We start from the raw sequence: 23,943 nt of genomic DNA on the forward strand, positions 1-23,943 counted from the left end.
CCCCAAAATATATATATATATATATATATATATATATAAAACCCTATATATAAGCCCCAAACATACATTAGCTATGGGTTTTTTTGCACCTGAGAGGTAAAGGCATTGCGTCAAGCGGCAGCGCTCCTCAGCACCCGGTGGGTCGAGGGGGGGTGGTGGGATTCACCCTGAAACAAAGCTGGAGGAGGGAGAAAGGACCAGCAGGAAAAGAGCTTTGATATTATTAATGTTTCTTGGGTTTTGTTTTTTTTTCTTTATTTTTAATTTACACAATAAAAAAACCACCATTATGGCACCCGGTAGGCAGAAGATCCCTGACTGAGGCGCTGGGAAAGAGCGCGGAAGCGAGAGGCGATGGCAGCCGCGTCGTGGGGGGGGGGCGGAAATCGGCTGAGACCCGGCGTCACCCCCCCCGCCCCCAGGCTCCTTCAGTAGGAAAAGGCACAAAAAACGTAAGAATTCCCCCCAAAAGAGCCGTGTGCGAGAGGCGAGGAGAGGGGCGTTTCTTTGGCAAAGCGCGAGGGGAGCCCCGTGTCCCGGTTGGGGGTGGCCGCAACACCTTCACGCCCCCCCCGCTCCCCCTTTATGCTGAAAAAAAGCCAAAAAAAAAGGGAAAAACCGGCACGGTTCTCCCACGAAGGCACTTGGAGGGCTGGGGGGTCTGGTCAGGCGAACATGGTGAGCTGTAGCCACTGCGGGAGGAGGAGGAGGGTGTCGGGCAGGTGTCGGGCGGGCGTCAGCCCCACGCAGCGCCCGCGCGTACCTGCAGCAAGTCAAAGGTGACGACGCCGTCCTGGTCCACGTCCATCGCTTGGAAAAACCCTGCGGTGAGCGAAATAGTGATTTTTTTTTTTAGGGGGAAAAGTGGGGAAAACGGGGCGGGATTTAAGGGGAAAAGTTGGAAAAAACAGGGCAGGATTTAAGGGGGAAAGTTGGAAAAAGCCAGCAGGATTTACAGGGAAAAATTAGAAAAACAGAGCAGGATTTAAGGGAAAAAGTTGGGAAAAACAGGATTTAAGGGGAAAACTAAAAAAAAAAAAAACCCTAGAATTTAAGGAGGAAAGTCAGAATCCCCCCCCCCGCCTTTTCTTGTTAAAGCCTATAGCTTTTTCTCCAACTTTTCCTGTTCAATTCTGTGGAAAAGTTAAATTCTGGGAAAAGTTGGAAAAACCCCACAGGAGTTAAAGAGAAAAATTGGAAAACTCTGCAGCACTTAGCAGGAAAAAGTGCAAAAAAAAAAAAAGCAGTATTTAAGGGATTTAAGGGGAAAAGTTGGAAACCCCAGCAGGCTTTAAGGGGAAAAGTTGGAAAGCCCACAGTTTTTCTGTTAAAAAGTACAAAATCCCAGCAGAGTTTAATGGGAAAAGTTGCAAAACAGGATTTAACAGAAAAATCACAGTTTTTCTGTTAAAAAGTACAAAATCCCAGCAGAGTTTAATGGGAAAAGTTGCAAAACAGGATTTAACAGAAAAATCTGGGTTTTTTTCCAACTTTTCTCCTTAAATCCTGCTTGCTTTGTTGCATTTTTTTCCAGCTTTCCTCTCAACTCCTGTGGGGTTTTTCCAACTTTTCCACGGAATTGAATGCGAAAAGTAGGAAAAAAACATTTTAAATCCATTTTTTCCTATTTTTGCTGTTAAATTTTGTGGGAAATGTGGCAGGATTGGACAAAACGGGGGGGTTTAGGGGTAAAAAGTGACTCACGGAACATGGTCTCCAGGCGCACGAGGCAGCAGACGAAGTTGTCGAAGTCGATGGCCAGGTCGGGCTCCGCGTAGCGCGTGATGATCAGCTCGTGCAGCTTTTTGTTCAATTTATAGCCTTTTTAGGGGAAAAAAACCAAAACAAACAAACAACCAACCCACCTTAAAAGCACCAAGAGGTGGGCAGGCGGCCAGGGAAATTCGTTAAAACCTGGGCGGTGTTAACGAATCCCGGGGTCAATCACTGGGGCGGGGCACTACCTGCTGCTTCCAGCGCCATCCGCATCTCGTAGGCGCTCATGCTGCCGGACTTGTCCAGGTCGAACTTGCGGAAGATGGCCTGCGAGCCAAACACCCCCCCCCAAAAAAAGGGGGTCACCCGTGAGGACAGAGACCCCCAAAACCTCCCCACCGCACCCCAAAACGTGCCACCCCCCGCCCAGACCCACCAGGTAGTTGCGGATTCTGTTCCACAACACGTTGAACTCCACCAGTCCCAGCTTCCCGTTGCCGTCTTTCTACGGGGTGGAAGGGGGTTAAGGAAAGCGGGGGAGTTCGGGGGGGGGCAGTTGGGGGTGTCCCCCCTCCCCAAAAACCGCTCCCCCCATCGCCGTGGTGGTGGAGGATACATCCATGAGGTTGACCATGCTACGGCAAGACTCGGTGCTGAAGCCTTTGGTCCGGAGATCTTTATCTGCAAAGAATCCGGTCGTTATTTGCGTTGACGAGCGAAAGGATAATTAAAGATGATCATATGTTTTTTTTTTTTTGTTGTGAACCCCCAAAATCCCGCCCGGCGGCTCACGTTTGCTGATGATCCGGTTGAGGATGGTCTGAAGCTCCGTGACGCTGATCTCCATGTCCTGTGGGGAGAAGACGGGGTGCTCTCCGGCAGTCCCGTGCCACCAACCGCCGGCGTCGGCGTCACCGCCGGCATCACCGCCACCGCCGGTCCCGGCACCCCCCTTACCGCCCCCGCCAGCTGCTTGAAGAGCTGCTTGAAGTTGTCGTCGATTTGGCTTTCGGAGAGCACTTTCTGAGGGGAAAAAACAGCTGTTTTGGTAAAAAGGTGACACTGCAGCACCCTACAGGGTTGTCCATCCCCCTCACCTCATCCGGCAGCGTCGCCTGGATCTTGTCATCCATTTCCCTGCGGAGATAATAAAGGAGAGTTTGGCCTCAAGAGTCGCCGGGGATCGTTAGCGCTAACAAGGCGTCTCTTACTCGGTGCCGGCTTTCTTCTCGGAGAAGACGCGGAGAACGAAATCTCCTTCCTTGTTGGGTTCGAAGGTGGAGGGCACCACGATGTACTCCCCCGGCGGCAGCCGGAACCGGGTGCTCACCTCCCGCAGGTTGATGAATTGCTCCGAGCGGGCGCGCGAGGCGTTGGCCAGGAAGAAATCCCGCTTCAGGTGGACGCCCGATTTCCCCACGTACTGCCGGAACGGGGTAAAAAACCACCCACAATAACCCCAAAAACACCCGCCGTCTTTCCTGGTTCACCATTACGGCGCGGTAATGGTGATATTATCGCCGCCGGCGAGTTGTACCCACCTCGGGAGGAACCTGTAAGGAGAGGAGAGGAGAGGTGAGGGAGCGCGGCGGCAAGGGGTGACGCCGGGCGACGCCGGGCGACGCCGTTACCTCGTAGACAGCGAATCCGATGGTCTCCATGTCCTTGCCGTAGCGGCGCTCACGGCGCCGGTGCTTCTGCATCAGCGCCAGCAGGAAGCTGCAGCCGGGCTCGCGCCCGCCGTCCTCATCCCTGTCGTCATCCACCTCCTCCAGCTGGATCTTAAACTGCGGGTTTATCCAGAAAGTGGCTGGAAAAAAAAAAGAGCAAAAACAGGCTGAATCGATGCCAAAACCAACATTTTTGAGGTGAAACTCCTCACCGGCAGCGCCTACCGGGGTAGTTCCTGCAACCGCCGGCCGTGCTGCCACGCCGCCACGTCCCGTCGTAGAGCCGCGTGTTCCACTTGCGGAATTTGCGGGATTGGAGAGCGTCTGGGGTGAGGTTACAGATCTCCAGGCGGGTGAATTCCCGCAGGAAATCCCGGAAGGACATCCTGGAGGAAGAGGAAAGCGCCGAAGGTCGGGAGCGGAAATTTTCCCTCTTTTCCTGGCACAAAATGGCCGGGAAAAGGGTTTTTTAGTCCCTCTTCGCTTACCAAAATTCACCATCCTCCATTTTCACCATCAGCTGCTGCCTCAGCGACGGCTCCACTGCGTTCCACTCGGATGAGCTGCAGGTGGCAAATGGATCTCAGCCCTGGGGCCGAGCCGCTTCGTTAATTAACGCTAACGAAGCCTCGTGGTCCTCACTTGTCGCTCCACGGTCCCGTCCACTCCACTTCTCCCCAGGGATTGCGCATACGGATCAGGCCCAGGGACTGCCCGCGGTAGTTGATCTGCGAACGGCGCTGTCAGAGCCCACGACCCAAAAAGCGCCGTTTTCTCCCCAAAACGGCGTCGCCTCTCACCTGCTTGGCCCCCGTCACTGAGTACGCGTGTCCCTTCACCAGCTTCTTGAACGTCACCGCCTCCATGTCAAAGGCGCTCGTTATCTGCGAAGAAACGAGACGGCGGCCGCGTTAACAGCTTGCGACGCCGTGCTTATTCTAACGGTGGGTAAAAGACTCCCAAAATGTTATTTTTTAACCCAAAAAAGACCCCTCACGTCGATGGAGCAGCCGAGCAGGGAGCCGCGGTCCAGCGCCTTGAGGATGATCTGGTAGAGATCCCCGGGAGGCTTGCGCAGGTCGTACCACTCCGTCACGCCGCCGGTGAAGTCCTCGAAACCCTCCGAGGTGCTGCCGCCCGACAGCGCCTCGTAGCAGCCGTTCACCCTGGGCGGCGGGAGGAAGATTTGACCGGTTTTGGGGTATTTCACCCCGAAACGAAAAAGGGGAAAGGGGCGAGAGCGTACTTGGCGTAGGCTTTTTCCAGTAAGGCGCTCCAGAACTCGGTGCCTTCGGCGGAGTGCACGAAGAGCAGCTTGCCGTCTTTGGTGGGCAGGTAGTCGTCCACCACCACGTCCAGCCACTCGCCGAACTGCCAGATCTGAAGGGAGCGGGGAAGAGGAAGAGGAGGGCGGCGGCGAGGCCAAAGATAACCCCCCCTTTTTTATCCAGGGAGAGGCGTTTTGGGGAGAAAACACCCATTTTTGGGTCCCGCAGCATGCATCCCCGCGGGGATGGTTCATCAGGGAAATGGCGGCGGCTGCAGACCGGCGTGAGATGAACCCGGCAGCCATTTTGTGGTGGAAAGCGCCTGATTTGCCCCCAAAATGATGGAGGGGAGCCCTAAAATGGTGGAAGGGAGCCCCAAAATGGTGGAAGGGAGCCCCAAAATGGTGGTGGGGGGCGTGGTTTAAGCATCTCACCTGGAAATGGAAGATGCCGGCGTAGCCGTGCTGGAAGCTCTGCCCGTGCGGCACCACGCGGTGAAGGATGGTGTCGTTGAGCGTGAGGGAGGCAATGGCCGCCAGCAGCCAGCAGTCACCTGCGGGCACCGGTTTCGGCTCAGTTTTGGGGTAAAAAAGGCAATTTTTGGGTCACTCAACACCTGCCTATCTTTTTTTACGCTCCATGGCTGTTCAGGGGGAAGCCAGGGCAGGCTCTGTCACAACCTGCCGGGGAGAGGTTCAAACTCGCCACCGGCGGTAATGGCTACAGTACGCAAACAAGGCTCGATTTGGCGAAACCATCCCCAAAAATCTCTGATTTGAGGCAAAAAAATAGAAAATGAGGAAAAGCGAAGCATCGGCGCTCCCTACCCAGCGCTCCCTGGCAGATATCGGTGCGCGTGGCTCCGTCCACGATGAACTGCGGGCGTGGACACAGCTCCTGCGGGGAAACGCCCCCAATTTGGTCACCAAAATCACCAAAATATGGATATTTACGTTTTTTTTCTCAATGCCACCGCACCAGGAGGAGTTTGCCACGCTAACGACCATCGATTACGCTGAGGGAATTAAAACCCAAACGGCAAGCCGGCTGTTCCCCTCCAAACGCTGTTAATTAGCGCACCGTCGTTAACACCCCGGCTCACCGTCGGCCTCTTCCACTGGACGCCGTAGGTTTTGGAGCTGCTGGGGCCGAGCTCGCGGAAGCCGAGGGAAGCGGGAGCTGGCGGGAAGGTTTCATCGCGGAAAAGGGTGCCGGAACGCCGGCATTCCTCCACCAATCGCCCGTAGTCCTGCCCCAGGTACCGCACCGCGTTCTCGTGCCGACCCAACCCCAACGCCTTCGCCCGTTGCCGTTGCACCTGCGCCGAAACGCCGGTGCAGTACACCGGCACGATCGGCTCCTCCGCCATCCTGGGGAGAAAACATGGGAAATGAGTAAAATCGGGAAAAACAAGCATTAAAAGTTGGGGGTTTCGCCTCCTTTTCCTCTCCGGCGCCGCTGGGGTTGGCACCGCTACCGTGTGCTGCGGCGGCTACGCTCTCCCTCGCGCCAGGATGAAGTTGGGGAGCACCTTGTGCCCCCCCTTAATTAATTCAGGAGAAGAATAACGAGTGTGTTTAAAGGTGTCTCTCGTTAGCGGGGGATCTAACAACGAGCAATTAGTGCAGCCTCATTTGCCGGAAGGGTTGGCCCTTAAAGGGAAAGGGGGGGACATGGAGCTTTTTAGAGCCCCGTACCTTGACCCTGCCGGGCGTTTTGGGGATTTTGGGGGGGGATTTGGGGGATTTTGGGGTCTGCTTTAGGAGCCCTGCTGCAAGCAGTTTGAAAGAAAAAGGGGGCTTCTGCCCCAAACCCACACCCGCCCGAGTTGGGTTTTATTAAACCCAAACGCCGATTACAATCCCATGGAGATCTTATTTTGCGGGGGAAAATGCTAAAAACCGCCGTAACTCCCCCAAATTTGGGGTCCTGCCTGGGCTGCATGGGGTTGGGGACGATTGGGGTGATTTTGGTGAATGGAGCCTGCCGCTGTTTTGGGGTAAAAAGCGGGAATTAAGAGGGCGGGGAAGCCCTCCCACCCTCACCCCCCCCCCCCCCCGCAGCAGCTGCTCACTGCCAGTAACCCGAGCGGGCCCAAAATAGTTGGGTTTAACCTCGAAAGGGCCTGTTGGTAATTAAAAAAACGCCAACGATTACAGCACCCGGCAGCCTCAAACGCCGACGAATCGAGGGGAAACGGCCCCAAAAACAGGTCCTGCAAGTTGCAGCGTGTCACGGCCGCTCCCCGCCAGCGCAGCCCCGAGCAACGCTGCCAGGCCCCGTGTTAAACCCCTAAACGCCTTAATTAAGCATAGGGGAGCTTAATTAAGCGTTGGGGAGCTTAATTAAGCATCGGGGAGCTTAATTAAGCACTAATTAGAGCCACTAAGGGGGTGACAGAAAGGTGACACAGACATTGGCAGCGTGACCCCCCTGAGAATGCGGCCGAACACAGGGGTTTCTGTCACCCCAAAGCTCAGCGCGGCCTGGGGGGAGGGCAGTTCAGGGACACCCTAAACCCAGGGATTTTGCTCCAAAAAAGCACAAACTGTCCCCAAAATGAGGGTTGGGGGGGGAGCCTCTAAACCTCCCCCTGCCCCGAGCAGTTTTTTGGGGCACAACTGAGGCCTAGCTGACAGGGCGCTTTGCCGCCTTAGGGACCCCCTTCCCCACCCCGTTAATGAGGTTCTCGCTAACGAGTTGCCCCGTTAACAAGGTTCCCCCCAGCGCCCCCCCCTCTGCTTTCCCTGCACCCCCCCCTGACCCCCCAAGAAAAAGCAGGAGCCATTTGCTGCCCCCCACCCCTTGGTGACAAGCCCCTCCCCACATACACTTTTTGGGTAAGCAGGACAGAAATCGCCTCTTTTCACCCCGTTTCCAGGAGGGCAGCGGGTACCTGGTGCCCCGGCAGGTGCCGCAGGGCAAAGGCTCGGCCCGGTGACGGCACCTCAGCGACCGCTTCCCTTCCCGTCACACTGGGAAGAAAACACCACAGAAAATGAGAAAAAACAGCAAAAACCACTCAATTTTGAGCAAAAACATTAAAAAACAACCCCAAAATCCTCCATTCCCGCCCCGAGGCAGATTTAACCCCCAAAAACCTCACTTCTGGTTAAAACAAGGTTCAGTTGTGGGGTGGGGGAGCCCCCCCCCCCAGCTCCCAACCCCTTCCCGCCTCTGAAAACAGAAGAAAAAACGGGCCAAAATAATGGGTTTTACCCATTTTCCCCGTTTTTTCCCCCCCCAATCCGCCAGCGCGGGGAGTTGTGTAAGCGCCGGCAGCCACAAAAGTTGAGGAGAAGGGAATCGCCTCCCGCCTTGTCACCCGGGTGCCGAGGGTGGCTGTCACCTCCCCGGGGTGGGGTGGGGGGAGACGGGGACGTACCTCGCTGTGGGAGGGGAGCGCTCCCAAACTCGCCGCTTTTGGGTAAAATAAGGAAAACCGCAAAATATTTAAATATCTCAAGTCTTCCTTCAGCAGGAAGGCGAGGCCGGGTTGAACCCCCTGCCCGCCTCCACCGAGACTCCTCCCTGTGCCGCTCCTCCCTCAGAGGGTGACGGGAGGGGAAATGGGGTAAAATTGAGCGATTTTGGGGGTGGCGGGGGGACCCCGAGGTGTTTCCAGGGCCGTTTCTGAGGTTTTTGGATCCGTCGTCTTCCTGCGGCTGCAGGTTTTTCGCCGCATTGCAACGGCCGCTGGCGGCCGCAGAGGGGGGAACACTGCTGTGGGCTGGGCGGTGCCGCAGGCCACACGCGTGTGTGGAGGGGCTGGACATGCATGGGACATGCGTGTGCACAACTGAGACGTGTGGGATGTGTGTGCAGAGGGCTGGGATGTGGGGACATGCATGTGCAGAGGGCTGGACACACTTAGGACATGCGTGTGCAGAGGGCAGGGACACGTGTAGAGGGCTGGGACATGCATGGGACATGCATGCAGAGGGCGGGGACACGTGCAGAGGGCCGGGACATACAGGGACATGTGTGTGCACAACCAGGACGCACATGGGATGTGTGTGCAGAGGCGACACGCGTGTGCGGAGGGCTGGGACACGCGTGGGATGTGTGTGTAGAGGGCGAGGACATGTGTAGAGGGCTGGGACACGCGTGGGACATGTGTGCAGAGGGTGGGGACACGTGGGGACACACGTAGAGGGCTGGAATACACATGGGACACACACATGCCACGAACTGGGACATGCATGTGCAGAGAGCTAGGACACAGGTGGGACAGACATGGCACACGTGTACCAAGAGCTAGGATACATGTGTGCAGAGAGCTGGGACGCACAGGGACACATCTATGCAGAAAGCTGGAACATGTGGGGACATGCGTGTGCAGAGGGCAGGGACATGCGTGGAGAGAACTGGACACACATGGGACATATGTGTAGAGGTCTGAGACACACGTGCATGCAACCAGGATGCACATGGGATATGGGTGTGTGTAGGGCTGGGACATGCATGGGACACGTGTGCGCATGGGGTCAGAACATGTGTGGAGAGCAGGATGTGTGGGAACATACATGTGTGGAGGGCCAGGGTACGTGTGGGACGTGCGCGGGGTGAGGATGTGCAGGGCAGATATATGTGCAGAGGGCTGGGACACGTGTGCAGGGCCAGGACACACAAGGAACACGTGTGGAGGGCTGGGACACGTGTGCAGGGCCAGGACACACAAGGAACACACATGTGGTGAGCAGTGACATGTGCAGGGCCAGGACACAAAAGCAACACGTGTGTGGAGGGCTGGGACATGTGCAGGGCCAGGACACACAAGGAACACACATGTGCCTGGGCTTGAACACCCCGGGACACGTGTGTGCAAGGCTTGAGCATGTGACATGTGCAGAGAGCCAGGACACACATGTGACACAGGTGTGACACGCATGTAGCCGCCGCCATCCCTACCTGAGCCCGCACACTGGGTCCCTCCGCCCACAGCTCCGAGCTCTGGGGAGAGAGGAATGGCTCCGGGTTGGGGGGTGCAGGGGGGGCAGCCCCCCCTTCCCCCCACTTTGGGCTCCCCCACCCCCAAATATTTTTTTTTTTTTCCCATACACAAAACTAGTGATTTTTCTTTTTATAAATACTTGGTGTTGCCTGTTTTCCTTTCTTTTTGCATGAAAAGGGGGAGGCGGGTTGGTGTCGCCCCCACCCTGCACAACCTTCGGCCTCACCATGGAGGGAAAGAGCTGAGGTTTCAGGGCTAAAAAACGGGAAAAGGCTTGGGCCATGGGTAGAAAACAAACGATTTTGGGCAATTGGTACTCGTGAGGGTTATAAATAGGGAAAACAGGACAAAACAACCCAAAAATCACTCGTTCGTGCTGCAAAAACAGGGGGTTCGGCTCCGCCGCGAGCAAAGGTGAGCTGGGAGTTAAAAAACCCCCAACAGTGGCTTCGCTGTGAGGGGGGGAAAAACAAACCAAACCAAAAAAAACCCCCAAAAAGGACATTCCGGCCCCAAATTGAAGCCATCTCAGCCTGCATTTTGGGGGCGATTCAGCGCGTTTTGGGGCAGTCGGGGAGCAGGGCCATACTCTGGCGGCGGCGTGGCCGCAGGATGAAGGCGTCCCTGGCCCGGGCGGCTCCATCTTCCTCCTCCTCCTCCTCCTCCCGGGCGCGGGCAGGGGGGCAGGCGCAGCGCAGGCAGATGGGGGGGCGGGGGGGGACCCCGCTGTAGGGCCGGGTGGCCCCGCTGTGGGGGGGGGCGCCGCTCCCGCAGCCAGGCCCAGTGCGAGGGTTCCGCCGCCATCACCTGCCGGGACGTCAAAAATGCGACCGTTTTGGGGGGAAATCCTGCGGTTTTGGGGCTTAAACACAACCCCCTGCTGCATTTTGGGGGGGGCTTAACTCCCTGCCCCTGCAGCCTTTTGGCAGAGGACTAAAATACAGCCCCCCCCCAGTATTTTTGGGGGGCTAAGTAACACCATCCTCCGCCCCCAGGGTTTTTTCTGGGGGGGGACACCTTTAAAGTCCCAACCCCCCACTGGGATTTTGGGGGGGCTTTTAAAAATCCCCATGTTCTGGGGGCTAAAAACACCCTGGTATTTTAGGGGAGGGCTTAAACCCCCAGGCACTTGGGGGGGGGGGGCCTAAAACACACCACCCCCCAGCATTTTGGGGGGGGAGGGGGCTTTAAACCCTGCTGCATTTTGGAGGCTTAAACCCCCGCATTTTGGGGATAAAATGCTGCATTTGGGGGCTTAAAAGTATCTTGGTTCCGCGACTGAGTTGGTGTTAAATACAGGTGCGAGTATCCAGCAGCAGCTGGCACGATGTGGGGGGGCTGCCCCCACCACCCTCCTACCAGGGGGTACGACTGGCCTGACCCCTAAACCTCACTAATTAACCTTAAAAAAAAAACAAACCAATTTTCAGGAAACCCAGACATTTTTCAGCAGGGAAAGTGGCAGTGGGCAGCAAACCTGCTGTAAAAATTCAAATTTTTGTTTCTTTTTTTTTTTTTTTTTTTTGATTCTCACCACCTTTTGGGATCTCTAAGGATTTTTTTTTTTGAGGGGGGGGGTCTCCCTGGATTTTTTGGGGTGAGATAAAGGGATCTTGGGCACGTTTTGGCAGATGCAGCACCGACCTCCTCGCAGCAGTGCCGGCTGACGGCCGCCCGGTAGCTCATGCGGGCCCAGAGACGGTCGCGGCGGCGGAGGAAGCGAGGGAAGAGCTGACGCCAGCGGCGGCCCAGCGCCCAGGGGAAGATCTGGTACTTGTGCTCCTCCTCATCCTCCTCCATGTCGTTCGCCAGGTACCTGCGGGGTGGAGGGGGGAGAAAGTGAGGTGAATTTGGGGGATTTGGGGCAATTCAGCAGGGAGGGATAACAGGAAGCAGATGAGGCGGCTTGGGGATCTCTGTGACGGTTTGGGGTTTAACTCCCTTTTTGGGGAGATTTAATGACATCGTTAGAGTCCCACTACATTAGCAAGCGCTCTGGAGAAGCATCGTTAGAGCCCCCCCACCCCACTTTGTTAACAAGCAGCGGGGTTTCGTTAGAGCCCCTGCTTCGTTAACGAGGTCACCTCGGGGTACGTACAGGGCAGTGAAGAGGTTGAGGCGGGTGTACTCGCTGGTGGGCAAGCCGGCGCGCTTGAAGTACGTCAGCGCCATCGCCAGCAGGTACTGGGAAATGAGGAAAAAAGTGATTTTCAGAAAAAAAAAAAGATAAATTCAGGCCCAAAAGGTGGGGTTTTGTTAAAAAAATAATAAACCAGTGTTTTTTGAAGGACTAACTTTATCAGAAATCCTGCAGCAGACATCCATCGACAGGAATTCCTTCACCACATTGTCTTCTTGAAAAGAAAGAAAAAATTATTACATAAAAATAATTTTGGGGGGAAAACCATCCAGTTTGGGGGTTTTTAGTAATGCAGGGGATTTGGGCTTTTCCCCCCGTTTTTACAGGGTTTCAGTGGTTTTGTGGCTATTTCCTTACCCAACAGGTTGAAGAAGGCTTCTTGCTCCTGGCGGTGCAGCTGGAGGCTCTGGGAGATGCTGGTGGGGTTGGGGGGGCTGCCCGCCAGCCCCCCAAACTTGGGTGCTGCTGGGGGGGTGTCTCTCGCCGCCAGGGGGGGCTGGTGAAGGGGGGGGCTTCATAGAGGTGGAGGGGGGCTGGCCTGAGGGAGAGGGGGGGGAATGGCCCAAAGTCCCCCCCAAAACCAGTCAGCCTTTAATCCCCCCAAAAGCTCTAAGTACCCCCTAAGACCCCCCCCAAAACCAGACCAACCCTTTAACCCCACCCAAAAGTCCCAAGCCCCCCCCCCCCCAAAAAAAAACCAGACCAGCCACCCCAGTGGACTTTGAAGGGGTTGGAGATGGGGGGGCAGCAGCTGAGCTCCCCCCAAATAGATATTCCTGGGTCAAAATAAAAGATACTTTAACTATGAGAGTGCCAGTGTTTGAGGGATTTGAAGGATTTTTGTTATACCAGCTACAGGGATCAGATGCTGAAAAGAATAAAAAAACCAATAAATACAACAATTTTGGGTTAGACTAGCTCTTGTCTCAACCAAAGGAATAATAAAGGCAACATGTTTACTCTCCAAAATATAAAGTCACATTTGTTTTCAATAAAAGAACAAAACCCACCTTGTTTTTACAGGATTTATTACCGCTCCCCAGGACCCAACCCCAAACCAACCAGCACCACAGCAAGAGGGGACACATCTCGCCCTCACAGCTGCTCAACAACTACCCTGAAAACTATCAATGAAATAATAAAAACCCTTTTATATTTCTCATTTCAGGCGCTTTGGTAGTATTACCATCACCCAGCCACCAAGACATGGCTTGCCACCTCCTCAGGACATGAAGACATTGTGGTAGTTCCCTCACAAACCACCACACTTGGTTAGAAAAGAGCATTTTTACTCCCATATTAGTGCATCCTCCTGTTCAAAACAGTTTACTTGTGCTCAGGGACACCAAAGTCTGCCTTAAATGAAGTAAAAGGTGCATAATTCTCCTCTTTCTCCCTCCTCAGAGAGTTTTCCAAGCAAACAGAAGAATACTTAAAGGGCTGTACTTGCCTCCTCTCCTTTGATCCCAAGGTATTATCAAAAGGACATAGTACATGGGGACAGCAGAGCCCCGAGAGATTTAATTTTCCCCCTCCATATTCCCCTAAAAACCCTCTTCCCTCACCGCAACGGATATAAAGCACCGTGCCACATTGTTCCCTCGAATATGAAGTAGAAAAGGGAATATAAAAGGATTTACAACCTGGTTTTCACCTCACAGCGCCAGGGCTTGGTCTCCCCTCAGCAACCAGGGTGGAAGGGGGTAAGTTTACCTCATGGCACCCCCGTTTTCCCCTCACAAATTGGAGGAAACGAAGAAATCACCTCAGGGAGCAACGACGACGCCTCGCTGCACCCAACCCCTTTTCCCGCCATTTTCCTCTCACCTGAGCGGAGCCCGCGAGGAGCGACGGCGCGTGCAAGGAACCAAGTTGACCCCGCCCTTCCCGCGGGCGTCGTCTTCTATAGGCAGCGCGCCCGCGGCGCCAGCCAATCAGAAGGCGGAGAAGGAAGAGGCCGCCACCCCTTCCCCCTGCCTAACCCGCCGCTGCCTGTCAAAGGCGGGGAGGCGGGACGCTAGGCGGTGCTAGCCAATGAGAGTCGTGGAGCGGCGGAGGAGGCGTCGCTGATAGGCTGGGCTCTGTGAGGGGGCAAGTGTGAAGGGTGGGGTGGCTGGAGGCAGAGCGTGCGCTACACCCCCCCCCCCCCCCCCGCGGGGCCGGGTGAGGGATTTGGGGTTTTTCTGAGGAAAAAAAGGGCTGCGAAGCGCCTGGAGGGGACACAAACCCATCGGGTGTGACGCGAGGTATGAAAAAAGGGCTAAAAAAAAGGCAAATCCGGCTCAATTTGGGTCTCCACAGGTGGCTGAGGGGAACTCGGGGCCTGCCGCCAGCCCGCGAAGGGGGTAACGGGGGGGGGGGGGGTTATTCCCCCCGCCATAGGCCGCGCCGCTAGGGGAGCGGGGAGGGCTGAGGCCGAGCGCAACTCATCGCCCGTACCGCCCCCTCCCCTAGCAACAGCCGCTGATTAAGCGGCGCCTCGCGGGGGATTTTTCTGATTGGTCGAATGCCGCTGGGGCTGGCCAATGAGAGCGAGACACGGGATCCTTGGCGTTCCCGCCCACACAAGCGCTGGCTGCGGGGCAGCTCGGACCGTACCAAATGCGGGCGGGGGGGGGGGGGCGAGCCCAGCGGGTTGGGGGGCGTTGTGCGCCCCCCCCTCCACGCCACACATGAAGAGCAGGCGGGGAGGGGAGACCCTCAGCATCTCCCTCGGGGGGGAACCGTTATGGTGGGGGGGGAAAGCAGCGAGGAAGTGACCCACACACACACTCCCACCCACCCCCGGGCTGCGGGTGGTGCGGCCCAGGCGGAAGTGAGGTGTCGCGCACTGAGGCGCTTCCGGTGGGGGAGCGGCCTGGAGGCGGGGGGGGGGGCGCGGCGGCGGGGCTCGATCTGAGTGAGTGAGTGGGAGGGGGGAACACGGGGGGAGTGGGGGAGTTTGGGGGGAAGCTGGAGCGAAAGGGGGGGGGCTCGGGGGCCCGGTGACATGTTGGGACCCTGGTGGAGTAGGGGACGTGAGGGGAGGGGCGTGGATATGGGGAGGGGGGACATGGGGGAGTGGGGGGGAGCAGGGACATGAGGGGGGGCACCTGGGGGGCTGGGAGGGGATACAGGGAAATGGGGAGAGGGGGGCACCTGTAGGGTGGGGGTATGTGGGGGGAGGCTTGGAGGGATCGGGGGATATTGGGGGTACTTAGAGGGGCAGGGGTTTGGGGGGGGCACTGCGGGAGCGGGGTGGGGGGCCGCAGGTGGCTGGAGAGGGGAAAAGGGACATGGGGGCTCTTAAAGTTGGGGCCCGAGGGTGGGCAGGGCGCGGGGGGCTGCGACGTGTGTGGAGGGGCATTAGGGGGCAGCTAGAGGGGTAGGGGACATGATGGGGGGGACGTGTGGGGCACCTGGAGGTCTGGGACACGGAGGTGGGGACGTTGGGGACAGCTAGAGAGACGGGGGGGGCGTGAGGGGGGACACGGGGCGGGAGTTGGGGCCTGCAGTGGGGCAGAACGTGGGGTCTGTGGTATGAGGGGGGACAGGGGACTTTGGGGGGGGGGGACAGGGTATGTGGGGAGGGATGTAGGGGCACCAAGTGGGGCTGGGGGAGTTGGGGGGGGGTGGACTGACTGGCACCTGAGGGGGTGCGAGTGGGGAGGGGGGATATGGGGCAGGGGGAGGAGGGGGGGACATGGGGAGGTGGACAGAGAGGTGCTGGGGTGGGGGCGGTGTCTGGTCCCCTCCTGCAGGGAGGGACAGGGCAGGGGGACAAGGAGGTGGCACTTGGGGAAGAGCTGGGGACAAGGAGGTGACATTTGGGGCCACAGGAGAAGGGACGTGGGGACGCAGCAGCCGGTGACACCGAGTATGTAGGACACGGGCTGGTGGCACTGCTGGGAGCGTTTTTGGGACAGAGAAGCTCTGTCTGAAGCTGCACGTTTTTTGTTACTCACAGGAATTGTTAGCAGATTAAATAAAATCAAGTTGTTGGCGGCATCATTAGTTTTAGGGTCTTGTTTTCCTGCCGGGCTCAGAAATCACCCCAGAAAGAGGTTTGATCATGTCCTGAAGGTGCGAGGGCGGCCATTTAATCTCCTATGTTACACTAAATTAGGTTTTTGTTTCAGCAAAAATCCCTTTTTTTGGTGCGATTTGATGGTTTTTAATCTGGCAGGCCGAGCCGGGGAGATGCTCTGCACGGCGGTGGTGATGGCGGGGAGCCTGGCGCTGACGACAGCGGTGGTGGCTCACGCCTATTACCTGAAGCACCAGTTCTATCCCACTGTGGTTTATCTCACCAAATCCAGCCCCAGCATGGCTGTAAGTACCCAGCTAATTAATTAGCGGCGGGTAATTAATCCCCACGGCTGGGATGGGGAACAGGCCTGCCATCTCGCACGGCGGCTTCGTGGTGCACCGGGGGGGGCGGTGTGGGAGCTCTCGTCGCGGCTCACTTCTGCTTTTGGTGACCGAAATGGGTCGTTTTCCGTTTAACGGCGCTCACTGAAAACACCGGAGACCCCCTGGGGACAGCGAGCACCTGCGCCGAGAGCTGCCGCAGCGCCGATCGGCGCATGGGGAGGGTGGGAAGACGTCGCTGCCGCTTCCTCCTGCCTGCGCGGGAGCTCTTGGGCAGCCCCAAATGGGGTTGGGGCCGAGCCGGTACCCGATCGCCATCTCCTCCATGCCCTGGGACCCAAATTCGGGGTGCCAAACTCTCCCCTGCATCCGGTTGTCGCTGAAACGAGTTTTGGTTGCGCCACAGCTTCTTCCCCATCGCTTCCTTCCCCATCACCTCCTTCCCCTCCCCATTTTTCCCCCCGCAGGTTCTCTACATCCAGGCCTTTGTGTTGGTTTTTCTGCTGGGTAAATTTATGGGCAAAGTGTTTTTCGGGCAGCTGCGGGCAGCGGAGATGGAGGTGAGCGATGGCGAGGAACGGTTTAAATTCGGAGCTGGGGACGGGCGGATCCGTTGCCGGTGCTGGAGGCGGCATTGGTCCTGTTGATGGGGTTAAAGCTCACAGGGGCGTGTGGATACTGAGAGCTTTTGGGGGGATTTTGAACCCCGAGAGGCCTTTGATGCCATTTTGGGAGGGATTTTGGACCCTCAGAGGCCTTTGGCTTTGTTTGAGGGGGAATTTTGAACCCTGACAGTCCTTTGGCTCCATTTTGGGGGGGATTTTGAACCCCGAGAGTCTTTTGGCTTCGTTTGGGGGGGGGGATTTTGAATGCTGAGAGTCCTTTGGCTCCGTTTTGGCAGGGATTTTGAACCTTGGGCACGATTATGGGTTCAAAAACAGGGAGCGAAGGCTGGGGGGGAAGACCACCGCACCCCCCACCGCCTCCCCCTCTCCCGCAGCACCTACTCGAGCGGTCGTGGTACGCCGTGACGGAGACCTGCCTGGCCTTCACCGTTTTCAGGGATGACTTCAGCCCTCGCTTCGTCGCCCTCTTCACCCTCCTCCTCTTCCTCAAGTGTTTCCACTGGTTGGCTGAAGATCGGGTGGACTTTGTGAGTGCCGGGTGGCAAGAAATTGGATGTAAAAAAGCCTTTTTTGGGAAAATCAACCCTTTCTCCCCCTCTTTTACAGATGGAAAGGAGCCCCAATATCTCCTGGCTCTTCCACTTCCGTATTGTCTGTGAGTATCTTGCTTTTTTCCACCCTGGGCCGGATCCTGCCTGGCCACGGGTGCTTTGCCATTTGGCGCGTTGCTGGCAGCTGGTCAGGAAAGATAATTTTGGCACCGCGTTTGCATACAACTGGGGAAGAACCTGGTGCAGCCGAGCGTGCGACCATCGGCGCTCGATAAACCTTATCAGGGTAGCGTCATTAATGAGGGTGTGTTAATGGGGCTGCAGAGGGAGCACGATGGGGTTGCTGGGGGTTTAACAAGCTCTGGCTTTGCTGGGTGGGAAAGATACGAGGCCGGATCCACGGCGAAATATATTTCTGCTTCCAGAGAAACAGATTTAGGGACACAAAAATCATCTTTTGAAGGAATTGGGGTTTTTTTTTGGTGAGACATGAGGACACAAGATGTGGCTTGAAGCAGAGAGGCTTCAAATGAGACAGCCTCGTTACCAGGATGTGTTAACTCGGCCCTTCGTTAGTGCAGAGCCGTTTAGCCCTCCCTGGGACTGATGCTCCTCGAGATTTCCCCTCTTGTGGTGGGATATGTTTTGGGGTGTGATCCTTGGAGCTTTAGTTTTTGGGGGTCTCCCCCCACCTTGAGGTTCATTATCTCTTTCCCTCATTATCCCCTCATCCCGATTCCTTTCCCCCACCACAGCCCTGATGTTCCTCCTGGGAATCCTAGATTTTCTCTTCGTTAACCACGCGTACCACAGCATCCTCACACGAGGAGCCTCCGTCCAGCTCGTCTTCGGCTTTGAGGTAGGAGATGGCTTCTCCTTGGGGACGGACAAACCTCCACGTCCGTTCCCGGGGACAGACAAAACGGCTCTTCGGCCTGGTCCTCACTGCCTGCCGCGTTCTTCCTCCCTGCAGTACGCCATCCTCATGACCATGGTCCTCACCATCTTCATCAAGTATGTCCTACACTCCATCGACCTGCAGAACGAGAACCCTTGGGACAGCAAAGCCGTCTACATGCTGTACACAGAGCTCTTCACGGGTACGTTGTTCTCTTTCCCCCTTTTTTTCTTCTCGTCCCACCCAATTTTGGGGTTGGGGGTGGGGCTTCCCAGCTGGGTGTGGCCTGATAAAGCTTGATACATTGTTATGAAGCCCAATTAGCCATCGAGCAATGAAGGCATGAAGTCTGGGTGGTGCTCAGCAGCACCCGAAGGTCTGATCCATCTTAGTTAACGATCTGGGTGACAGGGCAGAGTGTCCCATCAGCCGCTTTGCCGGTGACACCAAACCAGGAGGGGTTGGCTGATGTGCCACAGGGTCACGCCACCATCCCGAGGGACCTTTTCCAGCTGGAAAAACGGTCCAGGAAGAACCTCACAAGCTTCAACAGAAGAGATGGGCCCAGTCCAACAACTCCTGACATGAGTATACGCTGGGCAATGGTTCAACTGGGTTTTCTGGTGGGCACCAGGTTGAGCACAAGCCAACAACGAAGACCAGTGGTGCCCCGGGAGGGTTGCCAGCCGGTTGAGGGAGGTGATCAGGGTGGTGAGGCCACACCTGGAGACCTGAGGTCTCTTCTGGGCTCCCCAGTCCAAGAGGGACTGGGACAGACTGGAGAATGTCCCAACAAGGGGCTGCCGAGCCGACGAAGGGACTGGAGAGGCTGAGAGAGCTGGGGTTGGTTGCTCAGAGAGGTGGTGGCACCTCCGTCCTTGGAGATACTCAAAAGCCGTTGGGTCACGGTCTTGGACAAGCAGCTCCTGGTGACCTGCTTGAGCGGGATGGTTGGAGCAGATGACCTCGGAGGTCCCGTCCCACCTCAACCAACCCTCAGTTGTCCAAGAATAAGACCCTGATGTTCTTCTTTCCCCCAGGCTTCATCAAAGTCCTCCTCTACATGGCCTTCATGACCATCATGATCAAAGTCCACACCTTCCCGCTCTTCGCCATCCGCCCCATGTACCTGGCGATGAGGTGAGGTGACTTTTGACGAGGCCTCCGGCTCCGGCGCGGCTGCTGGCGTGCCGTCGGCTTGATCCCACCGCTTCCTTATCTTCTTCCAGGCAGTTTAAGAAAGCGGTGACGGACGCCATCATGTCCCGCCGGGCCATCCGCAACATGAACACGCTGTGAGTAAGACGGAGAACGCCGCTTCCGTCCCTTCCGGGGTGCTTTGAGCTCCGTCGGCATCTCCTCCGGGGTTGCTTTTGTGGTGGGATCCACCCAAAAAAACCCCCAAATTTGAGGAAAATGCCTCGTTTGCCGCACGGGAAAGAGGTCGGAAGGACCCTGTAGGGTGACGGGGTTATGGATATCTCAAGCTCCTCCTGCCGAAAAGCTTAATTTAACCAAAAATTTGGTGGATAACAGTGAGGAGGAAGGGTCAGCTGGCGGTGGGGAGGACCAAGAAGTCCGGCTACCTTCCCACATCCCCCTCAAACACCCCCTAAAATGACAGGAAGGGTTTTTTTTTCCGGTATTTTCCACCTAATTCTCCTCCCCGCGCAGCTACCCTGACGCCACGCCGGAAGAGCTGCAGGCCATGGACAACGTCTGCATCATCTGCCGCGAGGAGATGGTGACGGGCGCCAAGCGTTTGCCTTGCAACCACATTTTCCACACCAGGTGAGTGAGGAACGGGGGCGGCACGCGCTCCCCGTCCCCTCGATTACGGCGTCTCCAGCGTTTTTGGTGTCGGCGGTGAGGTAACGGCCCAGCTTGGCGGTTGCGGAGGTGGTGGTGGGGCGTTTTGGGGAGGTCTTTGCCGCCACCGTGACCTTGCCGTGCGATTAACGGTGTCCGTCTCCTCTCCAGCTGCCTGCGGTCGTGGTTCCAGCGCCAGCAGACGTGTCCCACCTGCCGCATGGACGTTCTCCGGGCTTCCCTCCCGGCACAGCCGCCTCCCGAACCGCCGGAGCAAGCCCCGCCGGCGCCCCAGACCCCCCAAGTTCCTCAGCCCCCCAACTGTGAGTCTCTTTTGCGCCCCGATATCACCCCTCCGCAGTGGAACGGGTGCCACCAACCGCCGGTTACCCATCACCGTGCCGGTTGAGCTTTGCCAGGGTTGTTCACCGCGGCGCTGGAGGAGCAAACAGCTGGAGAAGAGGGTTGGGAAGTCAGGTCACCGTGGGTGGCGGCGCGAGCCGGTGGTATTTCCGCCTGTGACGGCATGGGTTTGGGGAAACTCTTGCCGGCACGGTTAAGCCTGGTTATCCAGCCGGTGACCTGGCGTGTTCCAGCTGGCTGCGGTGAAGGAAATTTGGGCGTTTGGGGCTCTCACCGCCCTCTTCTCCCTCTGCAGTTCCCCAGGGAATCCTTCCCCCCTTCCCCCCGGGCATGTTTCCCTTCTGGCCACCGGTTGGTCCCTTCCCACCGGTTCCCGGCGTTCAACCGCCCAACAGCGCCGATAACACCGCGCCGAGCTCCAGCACCACTTCGGGTGAGTTTTCTCCCGAAATCTGAGGGGTCGGCGCTGCCGAAATGGGGCTCCCTCCTCCCCTGCCACCCTCAACGTCCCTCTTGTCACTGCAGCCGCCCGGCCCGGTGACTCCGCCAACGCCGGATCGGAAGCAGCGGCGGCAGGGACGGTGCCGGGTCTTCCTTTGCCACCGCCGTGGATGGGAATGCCGTGGCCGCCCCTCTTCGGTAAGACAGGGATGGGGAAGGATTTTGGGATTCAACCCGTGGGGCTCTTCCCCTCACCCCTCTTCTCACCGCAGGCTTCCCGCCGATGCCGGTGCCGCCGGCCGGCTTTGCCGGCTTGACGGAGGAAGAGCTTCGAGCCATGGAGGGCCACGATCGGCAAAACCTGGAAGCGCGGTTACAGTGTCTACAGAACATCCACACCCTCCTCGACGCTGCCATGGTGCAGATCAACCAATACCTGACGGTCCTGGCCACCATCGGGTAACTTTGCCGAGAAAAAAAAAAAAGGGGGGGTTCGGGGGTGTCTAGAGCGGGCAGGCAAGATTTGGTTACGGCAAAGCCGCGCCCTTTCTAAAAAAATCCCTGAAATTGCCCCAAATCTTGATTTACTGTTTCATTTTCTCCCCTCCAGGTCGCCCCGGCCCGTCGCTTCCCGGCCCCCCTCCGCCCGCGAGACCCCCACCGAGGAGCCCGCCCCGCTCCGCTCGCCCGGCAGCCCTTCGGCATCCGCAACCGCCGCCGGCAGTGCCGGCACCACGGCTGCCGCCGGTGCGTGAGGAACCCACGGGGTGGGGGAAACACCCCGGGAGAGACCGTCAGCGCCGTCGAGGGGGGGGGAACCGGGATCCTGGGGGGTCCGACTGCCCCCCCCAAACCGCCCCCGTACCCTTTTATAACTGTCTAATTATAATTCCTGTGTCGCCGGCTAATTACCACGGTTGTTAATTCCTCCGTTAATTAGCTGCGTGTAGCCCCGGTGTCTTCTCTTCAAAAAGCCAAATCCCCCATTAAAACACTGTGGGGAGCCCATCTCCCGGCAAAACACTGATCCTGGGCCTAGCTCGCGGTTAAAACTGGGTTTACTGGTTTTACCGGATGCTAAACTGGTGCCTTCCCCCTTTACCAGATCCCACCCCGCCAGCGGGCGCCGAAGGCTTCACCGCCGAGGAGGAAGAGGAGGAAGAGGACGGCGGCGAAGGCTCATCCTCGCTGGACGAACCCGACACGGCAGAACTCCGCCGCCGCCGGCTACAGAAACTGGCGTCGCCGCCGGCAGCCTCGCACTGACGCCCGCCGGTTGTGCCGCGGATGCGCCGCGGGCGCCGTTTCGGGGTTGCCGACCCCTCGGCCTCGGCGTTTCCGGAGCCTCGGACGCCGCGAACCGAACGGCGCCTCTCTTTCTGCCTTGTTTTTTCCCCCCGTTTTCCACCAAAACCCCGGTCCAGAAGCAAAACCGATTCCCGGCTGCGCCCGTTGGCGCCCCTAAAACCTTGCTGGCCCTTTTTCCACGGCACCGCGGCAAACGACCACGTGTCTTGACCCGTTTTTCCCTCTTTTTCCCTTTTTTCACCCCAATTCTCTCTACCTCTCCAGTGAGCCAGGATCCGGTGTGTGTTTTGGAACCGGCGGTTGCGTGTATTGGGGTAACCACGCCCGCTTCGGGGTGGTAATTAAGGACGGGGTTTGATTGCGGTGACGGTGATCAAGCGAGTGCCGGTACCGCTTAAAATTGCTCAAAATGGCCCGTTTTTAACCCAAAGTCGTCTCCAGGCACTCCCGGCTGCAGAGCAGGTCGTCACCGGTGGCATCGATGCAGCCGAAACCGCCTCGAGCTGCGTCGGCTTTGAGTTGCTGCCGCGTTACCGGGGTCCCCGCGATTTTGGGGTGACCCCTCCCCGGCTTTCACCTCCCACCCCCTTCGTTAGCAAACAAGCTCGTTAACAGTATTAACCCATCACCCCCGGGGAAAGCCGCTTCCCACACCAAAATATCCCCCCCTTCAAGCCTGTCGGGGGAACCACGGTGCCGATCGGCGCCTCTCCGGCACCGCACGGCAACTTAATAAACCCCGGAATGCTCCGCCTGAACCCGACCAGTCCCTAACTGGTGCCACGGTGCGCCCAAACTGGTTTTTAATACCGGTTTCACTCTGCCGACAGCGCCGGGAGGTGCTTCTTTTTTTGGTCTCATGGTCACCGGCCACCTCCCAACCCTGAAGTTTTTGCCTCGTTCCCTTTCGCCGGCGGTCGGCGATGGCTCTGGCGTTGCGCCGGCGAGGCGACACCGTGCCAGCAAGGCGCCACCGGTGCCTTTGCCAAAAAAAAATCCGGCGCCGCCGCCTCTTCCGCCACGTTTCTTCTCTGCTCCAGGGACGCCGCGACTCTTCAGTGCCTCTTTGAACCGAAAAGGGCTTCGAGGAGCCCAAATATCTCAGGGAAAAAAATAAAACCGCGTTCGGAGATGGCGGCAACCGGAGCGTTTTGGGGCGGAAAACGGCATTTTTTTGCACCAAAACCGGTGGCGGCGAGAGGATGGCGTGGGGTGAGGAGGTGGCGGCGAGTGATTTTTTTGGGGGGCGGGGAGGAGCAGGATTGGTTATTTTCGGTAACGAGGCTGATTTTTTTTCTCCCTACCCTTAAAGTTTTTGTTCTCGTTGCCCCAGGCTTGAGCGTATTAACAAGGAAATTGGTAATAACGAAGCAGTGGTGGGAGATCACTGCGGAGCCGCTTTGGGGAGTTCATTTTTTTAACCCCCTTTTTTTTTTTTAAACATTTTGAGCCAAAATAATGAATTTTTGTGGCCGGTTCTGTTTGGCGTTGGGGTTTGGGTTTTTTTTTTTGTGGATTCCTCAAACTTTCCTTCATTTTGGGGTGGAAACCACGGGAAGGGGGAGGGACCGAAGACACGCAGGAGACCGGACTGGGGACGTTTGACCCCAAAACCGCCCCCTTTCACCCCAAAACAGTTTCCTTTCCCTTTCGGGTGGCATCGGCGTTGGAGGAATTATTTAATTTGTAAATAATGTATAAATTTTTAATAGCTTGATTGTAAATACAGCAGAATAAAGGTTGCAGTAAAGCTTGGCGCTCTTCCCTTGGTCAAGACGGTGGTTGGCCGCTCTAGGCCCGCTACGTTGTCTCTATGGTCGCTCACCGACCCGTGGTTCCTCGCCCTGCG

At 57.2% G+C, this 23,943-nt stretch overlaps 3 protein-coding genes and 1 non-coding gene across 8 annotated transcripts; 1 reads left to right on the top strand and 3 right to left on the bottom strand.

Annotated features, from left to right (window-relative positions):
* Positions 1–253: 253 nt before the first annotated feature.
* Positions 254–8,199, bottom strand: CAPN1 (calpain 1). Its single transcript, XM_030006880.2, has 23 exons — positions 8,040–8,199; positions 7,486–7,629; positions 5,757–6,024; positions 5,482–5,551; positions 5,089–5,207; positions 4,633–4,766; positions 4,384–4,552; positions 4,187–4,270; positions 4,029–4,114; positions 3,875–3,949; positions 3,612–3,772; positions 3,348–3,526; positions 3,258–3,269; positions 2,928–3,139; positions 2,814–2,853; positions 2,674–2,739; positions 2,509–2,566; positions 2,333–2,397; positions 2,153–2,221; positions 1,965–2,043; positions 1,705–1,821; positions 764–822; positions 254–692 (listed from the first exon to the last, which is right to left on the bottom strand). The coding sequence occupies exons 3-23, from the start codon at positions 6,021–6,023 to the stop codon at positions 666–668; spliced, it is 2,148 nt and encodes a 715-aa protein (XP_029862740.1). The 5' UTR covers position 6,024; positions 7,486–7,629; positions 8,040–8,199; the 3' UTR covers positions 254–665.
* Positions 8,200–8,201: 2 nt separating this feature from the next.
* Positions 8,202–9,556, bottom strand: LOC121233135 (putative protein FAM47C). Its single transcript, XM_041121948.1, has 2 exons — positions 9,043–9,556; positions 8,202–8,607 (listed from the first exon to the last, which is right to left on the bottom strand). The coding sequence occupies exons 1-2, from the start codon at positions 9,543–9,545 to the stop codon at positions 8,202–8,204; spliced, it is 909 nt and encodes a 302-aa protein (XP_040977882.1). The 5' UTR covers positions 9,546–9,556.
* Positions 9,557–12,591: 3,035 nt separating this feature from the next.
* Positions 12,592–17,194, bottom strand: LOC115338334. The gene is made up of 3 exons (XR_005931935.1): positions 17,106–17,194; positions 15,693–15,804; positions 12,592–13,829 (listed from the first exon to the last, which is right to left on the bottom strand). It is a non-coding gene; the product is annotated as an uncharacterized LOC115338334 (transcript).
* SYVN1 (synoviolin 1) lies at positions 13,826–23,844 on the top strand. Of its 5 annotated transcripts, none has more exons than XM_030006885.2 (16): positions 13,826–13,994; positions 15,914–16,059; positions 16,566–16,658; positions 17,099–17,251; positions 17,331–17,379; positions 18,031–18,134; positions 18,249–18,375; positions 19,214–19,313; positions 19,403–19,468; positions 19,848–19,964; positions 20,154–20,305; positions 20,641–20,778; positions 20,871–20,984; positions 21,059–21,245; positions 21,397–21,533; positions 21,892–23,844. In XM_030006885.2, the coding sequence occupies exons 2-16, from the start codon at positions 15,928–15,930 to the stop codon at positions 22,050–22,052; spliced, it is 1,830 nt and encodes a 609-aa protein (XP_029862745.1). In that variant the 5' UTR covers positions 13,826–13,994; positions 15,914–15,927; the 3' UTR covers positions 22,053–23,844. The 5 variants fall into 5 exon arrangements, with proteins under 5 accessions (XP_029862745.1, XP_029862744.1, XP_029862746.1 ...); XM_030006884.2 differs by lacking the exon at positions 13,826–13,994 and adding an exon at positions 14,565–14,647; XM_030006886.2 differs by lacking the exon at positions 13,826–13,994 and adding an exon at positions 15,526–15,810.
* Positions 23,845–23,943: the final 99 nt, after the last annotated feature.

The sequence above is a fragment of the Aquila chrysaetos genome, unplaced genomic scaffold (assembly GCF_900496995.4).
Source record: "Aquila chrysaetos chrysaetos unplaced genomic scaffold, bAquChr1.4, whole genome shotgun sequence".
NCBI lineage: Eukaryota > Metazoa > Chordata > Aves > Accipitriformes > Accipitridae > Aquila > Aquila chrysaetos.